The 22,047-nt window shown below is 36.9% G+C and overlaps 1 protein-coding gene across 1 annotated transcript in view; it reads left to right on the forward strand.

The window, feature by feature from the left end:
- The first annotated feature begins 324 nt into the window (after positions 1–324).
- The window catches only part of CORO2A (coronin 2A), a 63,539-nt gene continuing 41,816 nt past the window's right edge, over positions 325–22,047 (forward strand). The window contains exons 1-3 of the mRNA XM_044657216.1: positions 325–531; positions 19,089–19,205; positions 21,439–21,588. Coding sequence (XP_044513151.1) covers positions 331–531; positions 19,089–19,205; positions 21,439–21,588 — 468 coding nt within the window. The 5' untranslated portion in view covers positions 325–330. The remainder of the gene's footprint in view (positions 532–19,088; positions 19,206–21,438; positions 21,589–22,047) is intronic.

Genomic DNA, 22,047 nt, shown 5'->3' on the forward strand with positions numbered 1-22,047 from the left:
TACATACAATTTTTCACTTGTTTATTTGGGTTTTGGTTTGGGGGTTTTGGTTTTATATGATTCTTCACTTATAAGAATGAACAATATGGAAATGTTTTGCATCATAATACATGTATAACCCAGATTTAATTGCTTGTCAGCTCTGGAAGGGGGAAAGAAAGGAAGGAAGGGAGGCAATTTGGATCATATAACTTTGGAAAACTGATGTAGAAATTTATTACATGTAATTGGTAAAAAAAATAATAAAAGTAAATAAGTTGATTACCAAAAAGCAAAAAGAAAAGAACGAGTCCACATGAGATTTCTCATTTGATCTTCCTTCTCTGGCAGATGTCATGGCACCCTCAGTATCGAAGTTCAAAGTTCCGCCATGTCTTTGGCAAAGCTGCCAGCAAAGAGAACTGTTATGACTGTGTGCCCATCACCAGGAGTGTCCATGACAACCACTTCTGTGCTGTTAACCCCCATTTCATCGCCGTCGTGACAGAATGTGCTGGAGGGGGCGCCTTCCTCGTCATTCCATTACATCAGGTAAGAAGGCCCATTATATCAGTGGTTGATGCCACAGCATTATGGACATACCATGCCTTAGTCCTAGTTTGTTACCCTGAATCAAAATTTTTCCTCCCACCTCAAACATTCTAAAGCCCTCTCTATGTTGTATGGCCATATTGACCTGTTATCCCCCTTTGGCTATAATAATTTCTCAACCAACTCTGCCCTTCTCCTCTAAGATTACCTTCCATCTACTCAGTATATATCATATGTGTGCCTATTTATTTAAATACTGTCTCTCCCCTAGAGTGTAAGTAAGACAGATTGTTCAAGACTTTCTTTGTATTCTCAGTGTTCAGCACATAATTAGCACCTACAAAATGATTATTAATTGGGATAGCACATTGGAAAAAAAGCTCCTCCCCACCTTTTTCAAAAGGAAGTAACTAGATATATGTTATTGTTTTCGATGTTCAGTCATTCAGTCATATTTGGCTCTTTATGATGCCATGGACAATAGCACATCAGGCCCTTCTATCCTCCACTATTTCTTATTCTAAGTTCGTGTTTGATGTTTGACACTATCTATCCATGTCATTCTCTGCTGCCCCCCTTTTTCTTTTGCCTTCAATCATTCTCAACATCAGGGTCTTTTTCTAATGAGTACTGTCTTCTCATTATGTAGCCAAAGCATTTAAGCTTCAGCTTCATTATTTAACCTTTCAATAACTATACTTAATTGATTTATTTAAATATTGACTGATTTGATCTCCTTACTGTCCAAGGGACACTCAGAAGTCTTCTCCAACAAAATAATTGGAAAGAGTCGGTTTTGTGGAGTTCAACTTTCCTTATAACCAATTCTCCAAGCCATACAATGCTACTGGAAAAACTATAGCTTTGACTAAACACAGTGGAAATTTCAGAGTTTAGAACAGTGGTACCAAACTCAAATAGAAATAAGAGCCACTTATCCATACATAAAGAACCATGAAGATTAAATAGTGATTTAATTTTAAGATGTGGTATTATCTCTGTTTTCTTGAATTTTATTCATTTTATTAAGCATTTCCCAATTGCATTTTAATCTGTTTCAGGCTACACTCAAGAGTGTTTTGAACTTATATGGATCATAGGCCTTATGTTTGACACTTCTGATTTAGAGCTTGACAAATGTCACAAAGATGAGTTAAGTCATGGTCTACTCTGTCCAGGTTCTCCTGCTGGAGAAATGATTTATCTGGACGTAGTTCTCCTTGTTCTCAAGCTTAAAGATTTGGTGTCCTCCTGACTTCTCTCGATAGTCATGGAATAGTTCTGCCTTTCAGAAGTTTATCTAAATCCTAATAATAGTTATGGAGAAGCAGAATAGAGGAGTGGATAGAGAGCCAGCTTTGAAGTCAAGAAGATCAGGATTCAAGTACTGCTTGTGACATATACCAATTGTGTGACCCCAAGCAAGTTACTTGGATACAGCTGGTGGCTGAGTGGATAAAGCACCGAACCTGGAGTCAGGAAAATTAGAGTTCAAATCTGGCCTCAGACACATTCTAGCTTTTGTGACCTTAGGCAAGTTGCTCATCATTGATAAAAAAAAAACCTCATGGACCATATCGCATGTTATGGTCCATGAGGTCAAGAAAAGTGAGAGACACAAATGAACTATTAAACAACAGCAAAAACAACAAGCAAGTCACTTTACTCTCAGTATCCCCATGCCATTGCTCTTAAGACTGAAGTTGCAAAGCAAGTGTTGAACTGTATTGGTAGAAGGAAACCATTCAAGTAGAGTTTCTATACTACTGAAATAACAGGTCTGGTCCAAACAATAATAGTTATAATCGCTAAAGTGCTTTCTCTACAACAATGCTGTGACATATTGTAGTATGAGGATTATTGTCTCCATTTACAGAAAAGGAAATTGAGGCTTAGAAAACATGGTCACATGAATAGTAGGCATGGGGGATAGAATTTAAACTAATATCTGTGGACTCCAGATGCAGTATTCTTTTCACTATACCACACTTCTAGTCAACAAATAAATTTTAATCCATTTGGATTTCCTGCCAGCACTACTTTTGGAGCAATGAATCCCCACAGTGCATGACATCCTGTGTAAAATAAAGACTCCCTTTTATTTGTCCCAAACTTAATCTTATTTCCCTGGGCTTCACCTCATCCTAGATTTTCTTGCTAAATTAATTAAACATGGGATATAGACACAAATAATCACTGCCTTTGAAAGACTATTGAAAGAAAAGTACTTTTATTAAAGCTACAAACTGAAGTCAATTATTAAGGGATCAGTGGTTTCATCCATGCGGGCACAGCTCTTCTATGTCTTAGTAGGTTTGGTTTCATGAGTTTCTGTAGCCAAATCACTTCATCACCTGGTATCCAACCTTTTCATGATAATCCTCTCCATACTTTAAGTCTGGTTCTCAGATGACAGACATAGAGTCTGCCACCAGGCTCATCCTTTCCAGTTTTGGAAGTACCTATCAATATTTGAACTCTAGTGACATGGCCTTTGAGAATCCCAGGTCACACATTAAAACTCCAAATATCTTAAAATATTTAGGTCATACAAGGAATGCCATCCACCTCCAGAGAAAGAATTGTTGGAGTTGTATGGATACAGATCAAAGCACACTATCACATCAGTGTATTGAAGGTTTTATTTGGTGGTTTGGGTTTTGTATGAGTGTTCTCTTACAGCAGTGACCGATATGGAAGTATATTTTGCATAATAATATATGTAAGACCTAGATCAAATTGCTTTCCATCTCCAAGTTGAGGGAGGTTGAAAAGGGAGAGAGGGAGATAGTTCATATATGATCATTTTGGAAAACGTGTTGAAAATTATTATTACATGTAATTGGGAAAATAAAACATCATTAAATTTTTTAAAAATTTAGGTCATAACAATTACTCGTTTTTTTCAATTGCTCATTTTTTGTATTGTGTTTTCAAATTACAATGCACTTTACAATTTTTAAATTTTTTTACCCCAGTTGCATATAGGAAGAGTTTTTAATTTTAGTTTTCTTTCATTTTGCAATCCAAATTCTTTCCCTCCCTCCTTCTTCTCCCTACTCCCCAAAGTAGCAAATAATATGATATATACAAAGCACTTTTGCATGAGTTATCTTAATTTATCCTCACAAGCCCATGAGGTGAGTAGTATAAATATTACTCACCCAGTTTGCAAATAATGAAATTGTGGCTGAAATGAATTAAGCACTTTGCCTAGGGACACCCAACTAATGAGAGGCTAAGCTGGAACTCAAACCCAGGTCTTCCAAAGTGAAGTATTTAAAGTCAAGGGGCTTGGGGTGGGAGGAGTGGTGGTCCTAAATAAGGAAAACGTCATGAGAAACATGAAAATTACTGAATGACCCAAAAAGAAATTCTGACTTCAATATCAAACTCTTTTCAATCATTTTACCCTATTGTGTAACATGGCTTGTGATGAAATATCTGTTCCTGACTCACTATTCTCTGTTCCCTCCTCACCCTCCCCACAATGCTTCTCAAAATAATTTGTAGGGTCTTACATGGAACATTATTTTTATATGCCTTGTAATAGCATGGATATTTACATTTTAAGTTTTAGAGAATTCTTTCCTGAAAAAAGACACCATAGAAAAGACAAATATTACTATCACTATATTACATATGGGGAAAAGACTCAGAATTGTTTAGTGATTTGCCCATGCTCATACATTAAGTGTCAAAACTAGGACTATAACCCAGAACTTTTCATGTCCAATAACTCTCCATTATCTCCTCAAAATGGGCCAAACATCAGCAAGAGAATAAATGAACAAAATGAAGGTTACCAAAAACTATCCAGTTCCAAGTTATGTGGCCAGGTGCTATAGGAGTTGGTTGCTCACTTTCCATTTTTACCTAAAAATATTCTTGGAGTTATCTGACTTAGCCAGGTCTCAAGCCAAACCTGAGAAACTGTGTGTGCTGGTTGAGATAGTTTCCGAATAGTTGAGACTTTTTGCTTTATCACCAACCCTAAGTGGAAGAGAAGAGAAAACAAATTTCAGGTATGAAGGACAACTTGTACCAAGGTACACAGAGGCAGTAAATGGATTTCTTATCTTAGGGAACAGAAAATTGGTTGGTTAGGTTGATGAATAGAGTATATACATGAAGGGGAGGAAATGTGAAACAAGGAAACTAGGCTTGAACCAAATATGGAAGTGCTAAATGCCAAGCTGAGGAATCATTAAACAAGAGGAAATAAAGAGCCATAGACTGTCTTTGAGTAAGAGACTGACATGGTCAGATATACTGTATGGTAATTTGGTAGCTGTGTGGAGGAAGGATTGCAAAAGAGAGACTAAAATCTAGAAGTTTCTTATGAGGCTGATGTACCAATTTATCTAAGAGATGATAAGAAACTAAACAAAAGTGGTAGTCATGCGAGGAGAATGAAGAAGAAGAATTATATGATATGTTGTAGATGCAGAATTGACAAGATTGAATTCTGATCAAATAAGGGAGAGAGAAAAGTCAGACATGTTGAGATTTTAAACCTGGGTCTTGAGATCAGCTCTGTTTTGTTTTGTTTATTGTTTTTTTTTTCTTCCCCAAAGTAAGTCATTATGCCAGAGCCTTGAAAGATGTTTGTCACTTGAACAAGTGGAGAGAAGTAAGAAAGGCATTCTAGGCAAGGGAAACTGAAGCAAGCAAAAGCTTTCTGGTGGCATATTGGACACTATCATTATATTGAGTGGTGAATAGAAGATTTGGGGTTCATATAGTGGAGTAGGGAAAGATACATTTCTAAAGAACGTTACATTTCAAGCTAAACTAAAACTTACCTTTATGTTGTGGACAGTGAAAAATAATTTAGTGGTTTTTTGAGCTAAGGAATAACATGTTCAAAGTGGTGTGGGATTACTCTTCCAAAACATCACTTTGAATATGTTATTCCCTAGCTCAAAAACCATTTATTATTTTCTGTTGTCCACAGGGTAAGTTTTAGAAGGATGGATAGTCAGGGAGTGAAGCTCTAGTGAGGGAGATCAATTGACTACTGCAATAGTCTGTTTGGCTTTTGGATCAATTAGCATGTGATCAGAAAACAAATTCTATAACAACCTAAGTGAGTATTTCTATATTTTGTTGAATTCGACCATGACTGAAAATCATAAGCTTCACTATACAACCAATGCTTGAAATGTAGAATCATATGCTAAGTTCCTAAAATAATTCTCAGAGTGGTCCAGTGTTCTAAAGCTGTTAAGAACCTAGACATAATCTAGTCCAAATGCCAACTAAAGAGAAAAGTTCCTCTACCATAGTACAATGAGCAATCATCTAACCTTTGCTTGAAGACCTCTAGTGACAAAGTACTCTCTACTTATCATGGAAGATCGTTCCATTTTTGAACCATGATAGATAAGAAGAAATTGCTTTTATTAAGCCATAAGAAGCCTTCCTAAAAACTGTTACTCCCTCATGCTAATTTTGCCCTCTAAATTAATACCAAATAAGTAATTCCTATTTCATATTTTAGCCTTTAAAATATATGAAGATAGATATATCACCTTCCCTCTAAATCTTCTCTAGGTTAAGTCTCCCAGGTTCTTTAACTGATACTGAACATTATAAAGGAAATTATAAGAGTGTCATTGTAACAACCACTATATACAAGAAAATCAACCTAAAGCTGAGAGAGAATATTGAAGAATGATTAAAATCCTACCTTATTAAAAGTAAACTCTTTGTTCTTCCATGTTCTATCAATGTTTATCATACATGTGAACAATCTCTTTATATGTTTGTTCAAAGGATAAAACCAAGCTATCCAAATCTTAGAAGATAAAAGCCATATCCTAAAACACACAGGAAAGAGTCAAAAGCAATTTTTTCCTTCAGAAAAATACCTCTCTGCCTAAATAGAAGATAAGGATAAGAAGACTTTCTGCACTTTGCTAGTGACCCAGTCCCCTGAATACCCACTTTCAAGGGCTGAAGCATTTCCTTTTTCTAAAAGAAACTTAAGAACTGAGTAAACTCTCATTGAAAATACTTTAAAAGGTAATCATTAGACTATGATGAGCTGAAGTTTGTATTTTTATTATCTACAAAAAGGGGGTCTTCTAAGCAAATGAAAAGTGTAAACAGAATTAAAGGAGATATATTTTCTAGCACTGGGTGATTATTCCTTCATTGGAACTCCCTAAGTACCTACTATCTCTACCATTCATCTGATGTCAATTAGCATGTTATTACATTATATTAGTGTTTATCCATTTTGTGTTTTTTTTTGTTTCCTCAAATAGATTTTTAAGTAGCAAAGGGTAGGCCAGTTTAGCAACATCGTAGAAGGTAGGGGGGAGGTTAATATCCAATGACATTGAAAAGATAGGTTGGGGAAAGGTCACAAAAAAACTTTTAAAAGCTAGACACAATATTTTATTATTGGTTCTAGAAGCAATGGGAAGTCACCGGACTAGGGGAGTGACTTGGCTAGGTCTGTGCATAAGGAAAATTTCTGGTAGAATTGTGTAAAAAAGGACAGGGAAATTGAGGCAGTAGGTGGGTTAGACATGAGAAGGGTTACAGATAGAATGGCAAGACTTGGCAGTGAGGGAAAGTGATGAGAAGAATGGTAGTACCTTTTATAAAAATAGGGAAGTCTGGCAAAGGAGTGGATTTGAGGGGGGAATAATGAGTTGTTTGGGGAATGCTGAATTTGAGATATCTTTGGGATTTCCAATTTGAAACGTCCAGTCAATAATTGATGATGCATGATTAAAGCTTAGGGAAGAGTCAGTGATAGAGGTATGGATCTGAAAGTCACCTGCATAGAAATGTTATTTTAACCCAACTGTGGGTGTACTTGAGTCACTTTGAATTAAGCCAGTGAGAGCTGATTGTTAAAGTTGCAGTTATGAGTATTTCACCTCAGAAATCAGTAAATGCCACAAATCAAAGCTTGTTTTATATAATACCTAGACTTAAGAAATGATGAAGAAAATGTGATTTTTTAAACCCTTACCCTCTGTCTTAGAATCACTACTATGAATTGGTTCCCAGGCAAAAGAACAGGAAGGGCTAGGCAGTAGGGGTCAAGTGTTTTGCTCAGTGTCCCATAGCAAGGAAGTGTCTGAGAACAGGTTTGGACCCCCAGCCTCCCATCTCTGTTTTGTCTCCACTAAGCCACCTCACTGCTCCTGGGGAAAAATGTAGATTAAGCCAAAAAAGTGCAACATGCCTACATCTCTTTTTCAAAGAGATCCTTGTTAAACATTTATTTGCACATTGCTTATATTCATGGGAGCATATGAGGTCACCAAGAGAAAGAACATAGAGAGAAGAGTAGGAAGTCTAAGACAGAGCTTTAGGAGACCACACAAAGCTAATAGGATCAGAAGGATAAACAAGAAAAAGAGATAAAACAGAACTATTAGGCACAGGAAGAGAAGTAGGAAAGAGCAGTGTCATGAAAACCCAGAGGAAAAAAAATATCCAGATGAAGAAGGGAGTCAGCAGTGTTAAATGCAACAAATAATTTGACAGTTGAGGACTGAAAAAAAGAATATTAGATTTGGAAATTAAGAGATCATTGACATTTTATAAAAAGCAATATAAGTTGAATGATTAAGTCTGAAGCTAGATTGTAACAGAACCTTCATATAAGGCAGCTTATTGGTACATGCATTTAAATATCAAACATTTATTCTCGCTGGTTTGGGAGTCAGAAGGACCTGGATGCAAATCCCACTTCTGACGTTTACCAAATGTGTGACTCAGGACAAATGACTTAATTTCTCTGAGTATCAGTTTCCTCGTCTGTAAAATGGGGTTAATAATAGCAGCTACCTCTCAGGGTTCTTATGAGGATCAAATGACATCATATATCTAAAGTGCTTTACAAACCTTACTATAACTATCACTATAATTGTTATTATATGTTCCCCAAAACATTGTTTAATTCAACAAAACCCAATATAATATAATTAACTTATCATTCCAATATTGACCGTATCCCCAACACTGGTATTTTAAAGTGTGCTTGCTTTGTGAGATTATTTCAACAGATTCTATTAAATTTTCAAATTTTAAATTGAATGAGGATTTAATCCTTCTTTGATTATGGGTTATTAACCCATCAAAGAAGGGTTTTTTTAAAATCTTGGGTGAACAATATTATATTTTTATACTTAATCTTTTGTAACTAAGGCTATTTTAAAAATAATCCGTAGATGAGTCAATAACTTGCAGTGAAGGTAGATAACTAAAAAAGCCTATCTGGTGAGCCAGGGTTCCCTTTGTTCCTTTGTTTTGTTTAGATTTGTAATCCTGTAGTGACAGATGACTCCTTCACTTTAGGCATGGTGATGTATGGAGTTTGAACTCCAGGTCAGAGGAGTTGGGTTTCTCCTTCCCAGTTCCATCCCTTACTAGCTGGATCACTTTTGGGCAAGTCACTTAATTTTATTCTGACCTTTCCATTCTTTGTCTGTAAAATGAGAAAGTGAATTAAGTGATCTCTAAGGTCCATTCCAGCTTGCAATTTTTGGAGCCTATGATCTACAAAGTAGGAATAATAATATTTGCATTACTCAAATAGGGATTGTTGCCAGGATCAAATAAGATAATGTGTGTAAAGTGCTTTGTAATCATGAAGCCCCATAGAAATGCGAGTGGTTATTATCACAATTATATTTAAAAATGCCTATCCTCTTTGGAAGTTTCCCTAGCAAAGACATGGTTAATGTAGTTAGAAGAGGGGTCAGAGGCAATTGATCCAGACATAGGAAGGTTCAGGGACAAGATGAAGACCAAAGCTCCCTCTTTTTCTTCCTCCTGCCCTTTCCCTAGTCACTGCCACATTGCTAGAATTCCATTTCCCTATTCAGTGCAAGCTCTTTTAAACTGAGTATCATTTTATTTTTAACTTTGCATCTGCTGGCACATAGTAAATAAAAACTTAATAAATGCATGTTGTTTGGTTGATCCAAATTTTTTTATTATCTCATGTGAATGGAGGTTAAGACCTTAAGATATACATGGCTATGTATTTCTAAATTCTAAGTCTTTGGAAAAGATATGGCTTCCCTGATTCTCAGGAATTCCCCCTTTTCCCCAAATCTCAACCACTCATAAATGTGAGACTTTCAGGAGCAAATAAATCAAATAGCCAGACTGTCCCTGATTCTGAGTGGTCATGCCATCAATACCCTATGACTGGGTCCCAGCCCCAGACTCCCCATCATTCAGGTAACTTGCTATAATACCTCAGTTCCTCAGTGGTAAAGAGGGTCCTTCTATTTCAAGCTTCTAGTAACTGTCAGATGACATAATGGCCCTCTGGGGTTCTTTAAACCCTTTAAGTCGTATGGAATACCCATTATGCCCACTAATGCTATCTTGAACCAGCTTTATTGTGTGTCTGAGAAGGGCTGGGAAGAAGAGGTAGGGATAATTATGGATCTTCCTTGATGTTTGCGAATATTACATTCTACTAGGAATTAAAATGATTAAAATAGTTGGAAGTAGGGGCAGCTGGGTAGCTCAGTGGATTGAGAGTCAGGCCTAGAGACAGGAGGTTCTAGGTTCAAGTCTGGCCTCGGACACTTCCCAGCTGTGTGACCCTGGGCAAGTCACTTGACCCCCATTGCCTACCCTTACCACTCTTCCACCAAGGAACTAATACACAGAAGTTAAGGGTTTAAAAATATTAAAAACAAAACAAAACAAAACAAAAAAAATAGTTGGAAGTCTAAAACATTTCTTACTCTCTTCCACAGAAATTAGGATCATCTATGTAATACTGAGATTAGGAGGAGGGTGGGGTAGGAGATGAGATGGGCTGACTCAGTTATTACTGTTTCCTTTGTGTTTAACACCAAGCATACTTGTTTTTACACTTTGATCCAAAATAACTGATTCTTGGGAACCTCAAAAAATGTTCTTATATGGCTCTATCCTTTGTCCTTTGAGATTGCCTCTGAATTAAATTCTCTGTATTCTAATCTCGATACCTTCCCTGTTCTTATTCTTAGAAATAAAGATAGACCCTCATTTAGTGGGCTAGATTCTAGAATTTGTGACTTGAAAACGCTCAGACTTAGGATCTGGATTATTTCAAAAAGGAACTCTATTACTTCTCTTCATAATATCTGGGCGAGGGCAGTGGGATAGAGTGACTGAAGTAAGCAGCCCCAATTGCAAATCCTTTCAGCAGCAGCACTCCGTAAAATGGCTGGTTTAAAGGCTTTGTCCCATGTGCATTTTCCTCACTGACCACATAGCATGAGGGCAAAATGTCAGGATATAGCATTTTTGCCATAAATAACCTTGCCCCTGTGATGCTTTTAAGGCACTTAGCCACAACCATGCTTGCAGTATCCATCACGCCACTAACATTTTCCAATACTGACACTCACTACTCAGAAATATCTCCAACCACAAAGTCTTGACTACTGAGCTTTAGGGAGGAAATGTTCTTTTATTCTCTCCCTGGATAGTGATGAAGGAATAGCAGTTATTTGGCAGGGTCTCCATCCTTTGAATTATAAATACCCTTGATTTAAATGTGTTTAGATAGCTGTGGGAACCAGCTGAGCAGACTTGGGATGATTACTGGGTAAAAACTAAAAGGAGTGCGGGCTGTTGGTAAGAGAGATAACATGGGCCAACTGAACCTGCCATACTTCTCAGTAATGATGCTTCTAGATATGGACAGCAACCAATGGTGACAGAGGTGAGGACAAAGAAAGAGTCCCCTTCTCATCCCTCATTGGCTCCTTTAAAATATGGCCTTTCTATGAATGGAGTCACTCAGAACATCACATTTCTGTCTACATGGATGGGATGTTCAAGATATATTTATTATATGTATAATATATCCCTCAGTCTTATATTCTCTAGTTTAAAATTTTATACCCAGTGCTTTAAAGAGATCTTAATATGACCTGTCTTTCCTCCTCTGATTACCTTCCTTTCATCTGCATCCTTCCTAAAATGTGGGGCCCAGAACTGAACACAGCACTCCAGATTTAGTGTAACTTGGGCAGAGTACAGGAAACTATTAGTTGCCTTATTCTGGATACTAATTTGATTCTAGAGAACCAATATTAAAAGGCATTAATCTCTTCTTGGAGGAAAACAAGCAATGATGGTTGAGAGGACAGAAATAGCTTCAAAAGCAAAGGACTGAGGCATAGCTAGGTGGATGGAGTGTCAGGTCTGGAGATGGGAGATCTTGGGTTCAAATCTGACCCAGACCTTTCCTAGCTGTGTGATCCTGGTCAAGTCACTTAACTCTCATTTCCTAGCCACTCTTCTACCTTAGAACTGATACTTAGTGTTGATTCTAAGACAGAAGGTAAGGATTTTTTTTAAAAGTATAGGAGTGGACAGGCACTGGACCTGTGATTCATTGCTAGAAGGAACTTCCAGATGAGGAACAGATACAGCCACTAAAGGTCAGCACCTTCCTTGCTGGAGATGCTTTATACAATGAGAAATCAAATAACTTACCCAGAGACATATAGTTCATATGTGTCAGAGAAGGAATCAAGCGTTCATTACTACACAGTCAGCTCTCCATCCACTACAGGGAAAAGTTAAAGGAACACATATTTGTGAGATGCCTTCTAAATGCCAGGCACTGTGTCAATATATTTAAAGATAATATATTATTTGATCCTCACAACAAGCCTACGAGGTAGGTGCTATAATGGTCCCCATTTTATATTTGAGGAAACTGAGTCTCTCAGAGGCGAAATGATCCATCCAGAGTTTATGTAAACTAATAAATATTTGAGACCAGATTTGAATTATCTTTCTGCCTCCAGGACAGTACACTATCCACTTCCTCTTCTAGCAGATTTTTCAAAAATTGAAGAACTGGAGAAAAAGATCATTCCTTTAAGAAGGGAGTAGTGGCAAATGTAAATAAAATTCCCAAGTTCAAATTTTTATTCAATAAAAAGTCATCATTCTCCCATCCCAAAAACTATTAGAAAAATGACCAAATAGAGAAGACATAATTAATGGCCGATTATGGCCTGAGCCTGAAGAAGCTAGAATATAATATCTCAAACAAAAGAGGCACTTAGTATGTGTTTACTAATTGCCTGATTGAAATGGAATATTAGCCATTTAACAGTAATTTATTAAGCATATGCCAGACATTATTAGTCACTAGGGATAAAAAAGGTTAAGCTGAAACAATGACTTGTCCTCAAATAGTTAATAGTCTATCAAGGGAAACAGCATGTATACATATACTTATATATAAAATAAACATATACAAAATAAATTCAGTTCCACTTTTCGAGGGTAGACATGGGCATCTGGAGGGATCAGAAAAAGCCTTATATAGGAGTTGGCATTTGGGCTGAGCATTGAAGGAAACAAGGGATCCTGAAAAACTTAGAAGCAAAGAAGCACATGCAAAGATATAAAAACAGGAAGTAGAATGTTTGTTGACTGTATAAAGGGGACAGTAGTGTAATCAGCCTGGAAGGCACTGGAAGGGTAAGCTGGAGCTGGATTTGTGAAGGACTTTAAATACCAACCAGAGAAATTTGTACAGGCAGTTCTACTCAAATGCTTGTTTTGAAAACGTGAATTTTTTCCAACGCGATTGATGTATTAAGGGAACAATTTGAACAGAACGAGAATTTTGTGTTCACTTGTATGTGATTTCATCCTTAAAGAAACAGCAAGAAAACAAAGAAACAACACCATTTCAGTACAATTTGCAAAATGCAGCCCCTCCAACACACTCATGTCCACAAGCAAATTTTGGTGCTTTTTCAAGGCAACATGTTAACATATATGTATGTACATAGATACATACATATATATTCTGATACAGTACGAACTGTAGGCTGAGAAAAACTAGTCTGATTCTCCTTCCTGCCTTCTGCCTACCTTCCATCAACCCCCCAACTGGATCTCTCCAAGATCATTCTCTCACCTATATTCAACTTTGCCAGCTCATATCGTGTGGAAATTGGAGCACCAGACAAAGCCACTATTTATTGTAGTATTTATGTATTTCATAGCCATTTAATGTGTTTAAAAATTGTGCTAACCATTTTTATTAGATTCTTGTCTTTCTTTTTTGAGTATGGCATTGATGAAGTTTTTGAGTATTGTGTCCCTAATCCCATTTCCCCCAAAAGCCCCGTGGTTTCTATTGTGCCGTTTTGCACATGAAGGAGATTTTTAGGAACACACATGTAGCATTATAGCACACAGATGCCAATCAGTGGCTCTTGTTAAAGTCATGAAAACTTCCTTAATAGATGCAACTCAAAGATAATTTTGTTTAATGAGCTTTTCATAGTTCTGTGCAGCATGTTTCATTAGTCTATGAACCCAGAGAATTGTATTTTTCAAGATAAATATTGATTGAATGCTTATCTATGAAGAACATTATTTTATTCATCAAACCAAAGCAAATAAAAGATATCTATACATAATTTTTAAAAAGTAACAAGTAAACTTTTAAAATGAGACAGAATTCCATAATTTTTTAAGATATGGGGATGTGTCTGGCCATATCTGATATATCTTGTACACATACCTGTGGATCTTCTCAATAATTAAGACATACTCAGTGATATGTTGGCAAATATTTAACAATCAGTTTTCCAAGTGGGAAAGCACACTTTTAAGTTTAATCTGCATTATAAATATTTTCTCCACTACTTTTTTTTAAATAATCCTTGCATTCTGTCTTAGAATAGCTACCAAGAATCCATTCCAAGGCAAAAGAGAGGTAAGAGTGAAGCAGTTGAGGTTAAGTGGCTTGCCCAGGGTCATAAAGTTAAGGAGGGCCTGAGATCAGATTTTAATTTAGGACCTCCCATCTCCAGGAATAGCTCTTTATCTACTGATTTACCTACCTGTCCCTTTCCATTGCTTTCTTTAGCCTAGATAATCAACAAAACAATAAATCAATCCCTGATTTGTATCATTTATTGCTGATTTCTGGAGTGTAAATGCTCACACTAAAAATTTAAACAATTTTAACAATCCACCCTCCTGAGCTGGTTCAACTAGCTTCAGCCATACCCTTGGGGAAGTCCACCTTGAAAAATCATGGGTGACACAAAGTATAAGGAAGAGATGTAATAGATGTCAAGAGAGAGTAGCATGTTACCCAAAAAGACTTGTATTCCAAGGAAATAAATTATCAGGAAAAGGAAGCAGGTGTAGCAAAAGGGAAGAACAAATGGGCAGCCCAGGTGCCACATTGGTACCTGTAGACTATTAGAAGATCTTTGTTACATTGGTTAGGTCTTCTACACAAGATGTAGGGAGGAAATCATTCTTTAAGGGACCTTAGAAGGATCTAGCCCAAGGTGTTGATCTTCATTTCATGGAAAAGAAAACAGAATCCAAGAGGTCACAAACCAGTGCTAGAATTCAAACCCAGATTTCTGTCTTCAAACCTAGCACACTTCCCATCACATCATACTTGAAACATGATCTAGAGTTGCACACAGCAAGATAAGTCATGGATGAGTTGTAATCTGTATTAGTGAGGCAGCTAGTGAGGTGCTGCCATAGTGCATGGAATACTGGATGTATAATAAAAAAGAACCAAGTTCAAATATGGTTCAAATACCCACCTACTTGCTGGGTGACCATGGGTATATCACATAACCTGTTTGCCTCAGTTTCCTCAACTGTAAATAGCACCTGCCCTGCAAGGTTGTTGTAAGGATCCAACAAGATAATATTCATAAAAGCACTAAGCACAGCACTTGGAATATAGTGGGGGCTTAATAAAAAAAATTTTCCCTTCTCTTCCTCCTTCCTAGTAGATCACAAGGAGATCACAAAAACAAAACCATAACTAGATTTATTGTGCCTGAAGCAAGAATGTAAAATGGTATCCCCCTAACCCAAAAGTGTGGCATGCTGAAAATAATAAAGATATTTTTTTCTTCAATGCTCCTCAGCTTTGCATCCGTAGTCTTTGTTATGGCTCTTCATGTCAATACAAAAGTGAGAGTCCTACAAACTTTCACCCTGATGCTTAACTTTTAGCAAGGTGCCTAGAGTTTTCAGTTAATTTCCAGATTCACCAAAAGGGAATAATAGTGTTTGCTATCAAGTTAACACTAATAATAACTGATCACTTATATAATACTTGGGATTTTCAAAGTATTTTGTATCTACTTTGTCATTTAAACCTTATAATAATAATGAGATAAATATTACAGGTATTATTATTCCCACTTTACAGGTGAGGAAACAGAGACTCAGAAAGATTAAATGATTTTACAAGGGTCACATAGCTAGAGTGTCTATAATGAAAGATTCAAATTCAGATCTTCCTGACTTCCAAGTATAGCGCTCTCCATAAACTATTTACTGACAATCAACGTAACCATAAATAAATCATTTAATCTATCTGGGCCTCTGTGTTCTTATCTGCAAAGTAGGAATGATGATAGTATCTACTTCAAAGGATTGTCCAGAAGGTCAAAGGAGATAATGTATGTGTAATTTGCAAAGCTTAATGGGCTATCTAAATAGCAGCTATTATTATTACCCACAGACCCTGATATTTATCAGTTGTTCAGGGACTCTGAGGATTCAGGGTCACCATGGAAAGAATGCAATTTTCAAACAGGTCAGTAATAGTCAGGGACCAAATCAGTCACCATCCTGCTGTTATTCTAACCAGAGGACCAGAATCTTCAGACTACATTTACCTAGGACTAAGTTTGAAGTGCAAATAGAGCAATTTTTCTAATTAACTACATCCATGTAGACAACCACACTGGAGAACTGGAGGCTGAGAAAATTAAATCCACTTAGGGGGTCTGAATTCTCTTGTCTAGCCAACCGTATCGATTCTATTAAGTGAATAATTACCAAAATATCACTTCATTTGATACAACATAGAAATAGTTTATAAGCCTTGAATAAATTATACAGTTCCCCTGCCCTGGTAGTGTTCAGGAAATACGTCCACCTCATGGAGAAAAGTATTATAAATGACGTTTTCTTGCTCACTAGAGGAGAGCTGCCAGGAGAGACCCAGCTAAGTTCAATGCAGCTATTTTTCTCGTGCAAACCTTCCTTTTTAAAGGTGACACTTGAATCAGGGACAGAGTAGCTGGAGGAGAAGCTATGCCTCTGCTTTAGATAGTTATGGAAACAAGTATGGCAAAACCTTAATTAACCGGGGGCTTGAGGAATTCAGTATCCTGGTAGCTGAATTTCCTGATGGCTAAATTTTAACCAGAAAGATTTTTTTTAGATCCAACCCTTCTCATCAAAAAATCTTTCTAAAATGTTCAACTTTATTCACTCTCCTTAGCAAGAATAGTGAGCAAAAATAATTAAATTTTGGATGATTCTGGGAGTTATAGGGTGTCAGGGTCATCATCATGAAGATCAAGAATCACTGAAAAGTAATATAAAAGTCAAAGGTAGAAAAGAAGAATAGACTACATTGACCAGAAAGGTATTTGAATAATATTATAAGTTTCTTTTGTCATGATTTCCCTCTAACTCATAAAAGTTAAACAGAAAAAAAAAACAGTTGAATGAAAGAACAAAGAAGATGATTATCCCAATGTATTCTTCCGTGGTCAGATCACAGCTGGGGTACTGTGTTCAGCTTTGGCTTCCATGTTTTAGCAAGGAGATTGATAAGCTGGAAACTGCCCACAGAAGGTTGGCAGTGATGGTAAGGGGACTCAAAACCATGCCATGTTTGAATTCAATTGAATTGACTGAGTTGCTTATCTAAGAGAAGGCTTACAGAATACATGATAGTTTCTTCAAGTACTTAAAGGGTTGTCATATAGAGAAGGACATAATTTTTTTCTTGGTTGGTTCCATTGAGCAAAACTAGGATTCGTGAGTAGATTGATGAAATAGAGAGCTACCACATCCAGGCTTTACAATTGTAGAATGGACTACCTCAGGAGGTAGTGAATTCCTCATCCTACCTGGTCTTCAAGTGGTGCCTTAAATTACCCATTTGGGGGGAGGAATTTCTGCTCAGTTATGGTTTAAGACTAGATGAACTAGGGGATAACTGGGTGGCTCAGTGGACTGAGAACCAAGCCTAGAGATGGGAGGTCCCAGGTTCAAATCTGGCCTCAGACACTTCCTAGTTGTGTGACTCTGGGCAAGTCCCCCAAACCCCTTTGCCTAGCACTCACTGCTCTTCTGCCTTAGAATCAAGATAGAAGGTCAGAGTTTTAAAAAAAAGATCTTTTTGGCTATATCTCATCTTATTCACTTCTACACACTCCAACCAAAATGGAGTAATATCTGTCCCCTGCCTTCATCCCAAATGTGCACTGTGCTTTCTCACATCTTTGCTTTTGGTCACATAATTCTAAATATCCAAAATGTTCTCCTTCCTCCTTATCCTGCCTGTCCCTGAAAACTCAGTTAAACAGCCACTTCTTCCATGAAGTTGTCTTTTATTTCTCCACCAGTTTTGACCAGGAGTGTTTTGGTAAATGTCTTTAACAACTGACTCTCTGGGTAGGGAAGAAAATTTCACCTTTTAGGTTTAACCTACATTGTGAACAATTTCTGCATCACTTGTTAATGTCTAGACAGTCAACAAAACAATATATCCATCCCTAATTTGCAATGTTTGCTCATTTCTGGGATGTAAATGCTTATGTTGAAAATTTAACAAGCCATTCTCATAGGCCAGTAGATGCGTACCTGGAATGACTTTCCCCTTCAGACCTCATGCGGCAATCTGTTTATAACTTTCTAGTATATACACTATTAATACTTCTATAATCTAAGCTCTCTCTCAGTAATGTATAATGCTATACATACATAGCCTATATATATATATATATACCAAAACATATAAAATTTTATTTATTTGTATCTTTTTAATATAAACTATTATTTATATTATAGTTCTATCTCGGTTTGCATCTTATCCCCCTACCAATATACAAGTATCATAAGATCATATCTTATCTAAACTTGCTATATCTCTGAGAAGAGCAATATTTGCATAGTAGACACTTAGAGTTAGCATTTATATAGCTTTTTTATTTTTTATATTTTGTGTTTTAAAGTTTTCAAAGAACTAAATACATATACATATATTTATAGTATCCACGTATATTTAAACTTACACATTCCTATATATACATGCATATAGTATGTATATACATATATGTTGTCACATTTGATTCTCACAACAACTTTATGAGGAAGGTCCTATTGTTATTCCCATTTTATAGAGAGGAATACTGAGAAAGGCTATAACTTGGTCAGGGTTACATAGCTAGAGTCTAAGGCAGAATCCAAACTCAGGTCTTCTGGCCCCAAATCCAACATTCTCATCTACTATGCTACCTGACTGGCAATGTTGCATGAATGAATGATTTGTGTAGTCCCTGGTAACTCTAGGGCTCTAGATTTCCAGGTTCCAGCTAAGCATGTGTTTTCATTGTTCTGAAAAACCTATGAACAGTCTCACTTCAAAGGCAGGACCATCAGTGCTGTTGAAACTCCATTCTCTAAAATGACATGATAAGGCCTTGGAGATAGTCTCTAACTCATAAATATTTTGTTTATTATTTCTTTTGCAGACAGGAAAGCTTGACCCACATTACCCAAAGGTCTGTGGCCACAAAGGCAACGTTTTGGACATCAAGTGGAACCCTTTTGATGATTTTGTAATAGCCTCCTGTTCTGAAGATGCCACGGTAAATTCTCACCTTTCTACATCCCACTCTCCCAACACATCTGTGAGAAATGAAAACCAATCCACCTTTAATATCATACCTGTATCCCTAAGTGCTCCATCTTTCCTGAAACATCAGCAAAGACAATCTTAAGTAAGTAGTAATCACTCACCAATAAGGTGGTTGGAATGAGGAAGAAGAAGGTAGACTTCGTAGTTTCTGTGCCTGTCTCTGGCACTCTTGATAAGTTCATCTGAAAATGGAGTTAAACAGTGACCTGAACCCTGGAAGTATTTTTAGAAATTTATTAGACCAATGGGAAGCAGCATAGCATAGTGGATGAAGCTAGCATCAAAGCCATGAAAACATAGGTTCAAATCCCACATCTGACACAGACTAGCTGTGTAACCCTTATAAGTTGCAAAGAATGTGCCAACCTGCACTGGTTGGGGTCGGGGTAGAGGAAGAGGTAGATATATCTCTAGGAATTCCATAAATCAAGTCCAGTTCCTATTGCTAATTAGAATAATAAATTAAAACTGCACCTTAAAGTGACAAAAACATTATCAAAAATATGGAAAATATTCTAAAAGTTATAACTACTGCACTGGAAAATTTCTAAGATTTGGAACAAAAGTTCCATTACCTGATATCCAGCCTCTCTATCCAAGTGCCCTCCCTCCTAGCCATCCTACCCATCCTTTAAAGACCAACCCAAAGATCTGGTCTTCTTAATATATGGATTTCTTAACCTGTCTCTAATAGAAGTCAAATAAATTTCATTATCCTTCTCCTTACCTAGGCTGGTTTTAAGATAACTTTCCTGGCTCAGCCTTTATATCATTACCAAATCACTAATGAGTATATACTGCCATCAACAGTGTCTGTACAGTTCTAACTTAGTAGTAGAAGTGAGCACAAAAATTACTGGCAGGAAATGGCTCTAAGTGAATGTCCTGAAATGATTTGTAGATCCATTCAACTCTGATGAGGCCTAGAAAATACAAATGGAACTTCCATTGGACCTGATCTACAAATTGCAAGGAGTTATTCCCTTAGAAATAAAGAACTCAACATGTAAGACCAATGAGCCCTTTTGGGGTACAAAGGTACCTTGGTCTAAGTTTCCTCTTTCAAACACTGGACCCTTAGCTGTCCAACTAATCATTTCTTCATTGATAAAGAAATATGTATCCAGTCTCATGATTGTGTCAGTAACCACTCTTCTCTCTCCCCTCAAAAAAGGATTTGGATCTGGGAGCAAGCATGTACACTACATAATATGGTACTTTCATTCATTCTTGATGCAGATATTGTGTCACCTAGAGTGGCCAACTAACACTGATTCATTTTAGATCCAGGTTTTATCTCTGGGATCATTCTTTACAGAGCAGGCATTCAAAAAATTTGTGGTGAATTGAATTAGATCTGCTTCCATCTCAAAAAAATGTAGATTTCTAAGAAGTGGGTAGAAAAGAATGTAGAGATAACTGAAAACTAATCCTGATTTTATGGTTAAGGCAAACAGACCTTAAATGCAGCACTCTGATCATTTTAAATCTTAAGCATTTATTCATCCTCTTTCAATGTATTCACATAGTCCTCCACAGAGTCTTCATACCTAGTCTTCTAGAGACCATCCAGATAAGGACAATCCTCGAATGAGACCTCCAAAGACAGCTTCAAATCCAAAGAGAAATCCCCTTCCCCAGGCTTACTTTGATAGAATTATGGTATATTGGGAAGAGGAGCTAGGTGGTACAGTGGATAGTGTGCCAGTCCTGGAGCCAGAAAGACTCATATTCTTGAGTTCATATCTGATCTGAGACACTTCCTAGCTGTGTGATGTTGGGGAAGTCACTTCACCCTGTATACCTCAGTTTCCTCATCTATAAAATGAGCTGGAAAAGAAAATGGCAAATTAGTATCTAGTATCTTTGCCAAGAAAACCCTAAATGGGGTCACAAAGAGTTAGACAAGTCAAAAAAAAAACTGAACAACAACACAATATTGGGGAAGAGGAGGGAGCATGAGATCTGGAAGAGAACCTCACACACTAGGGAAAACTGGCTTGCAATCATCAAGAGTATAAGAGCTGGTCTGCCTGATCTCTGGGCCAGTGGAGTCTCTTAGATTTATAATTCAAAAGATTTCCTTCCAGTGTTGGGAATGGTGGGAAATGATGAGGTATTGCTCACAAATGATTAGCTTTCAGCTTTTATAAAACATGTTGTTTTGTTCTATCTGCTACTAGATTAAGATATGGGATATTCCAAAGCAATTTCTGTCAAGAAACATCACTATCTCCAAGAAGGAACTACTTGGTCACGGGAGGAGAGTTGGACTCCTGGAATGGCACCCAACTGCTGCTAATATTCTCTTTAGCACTGGTTATGATTATAAGGTTAGTCAATTTGAAGGAAAATGGGGCAAAATCTCTCTCTCTCTCTAGTCTTAATCTGAGAACCTTTATCCATAGCATCTTAATTTCTAAATGTCTAAATGTCAAACATGCAGAATTAGTACAGGGTACATGAAGGAAGTTTAAAGAGAATGGAAAGTAAAATATATTATTTATATGTATAAACATAGAGTGTAATATATGCATATATATGTGTGCAGAGGATCTTACCAGTGCCATATCTTGCTACACTGATGTTTCATGTAGTATACAGAATTGGGGGGCAAATTACCCCCATAACATTCAATACATTCAGAAAAGTCCACTAGTATTACAGGACTTGGGTTCAAATTCTAACTCTTCTTCATCTCTTTGGGTGACCCTGGGCAAGTCACTTAACGTCTTTGGAAATCAGCTTCCAAATCTGTAAAATGAGGGAGTTGGACTAGATGACCTTTTCAG

Source organism: Gracilinanus agilis, chromosome 1 (assembly GCF_016433145.1).
Source record: "Gracilinanus agilis isolate LMUSP501 chromosome 1, AgileGrace, whole genome shotgun sequence".
In the NCBI taxonomy this organism is placed as follows: Eukaryota; Metazoa; Chordata; class Mammalia; order Didelphimorphia; family Didelphidae; genus Gracilinanus; species Gracilinanus agilis.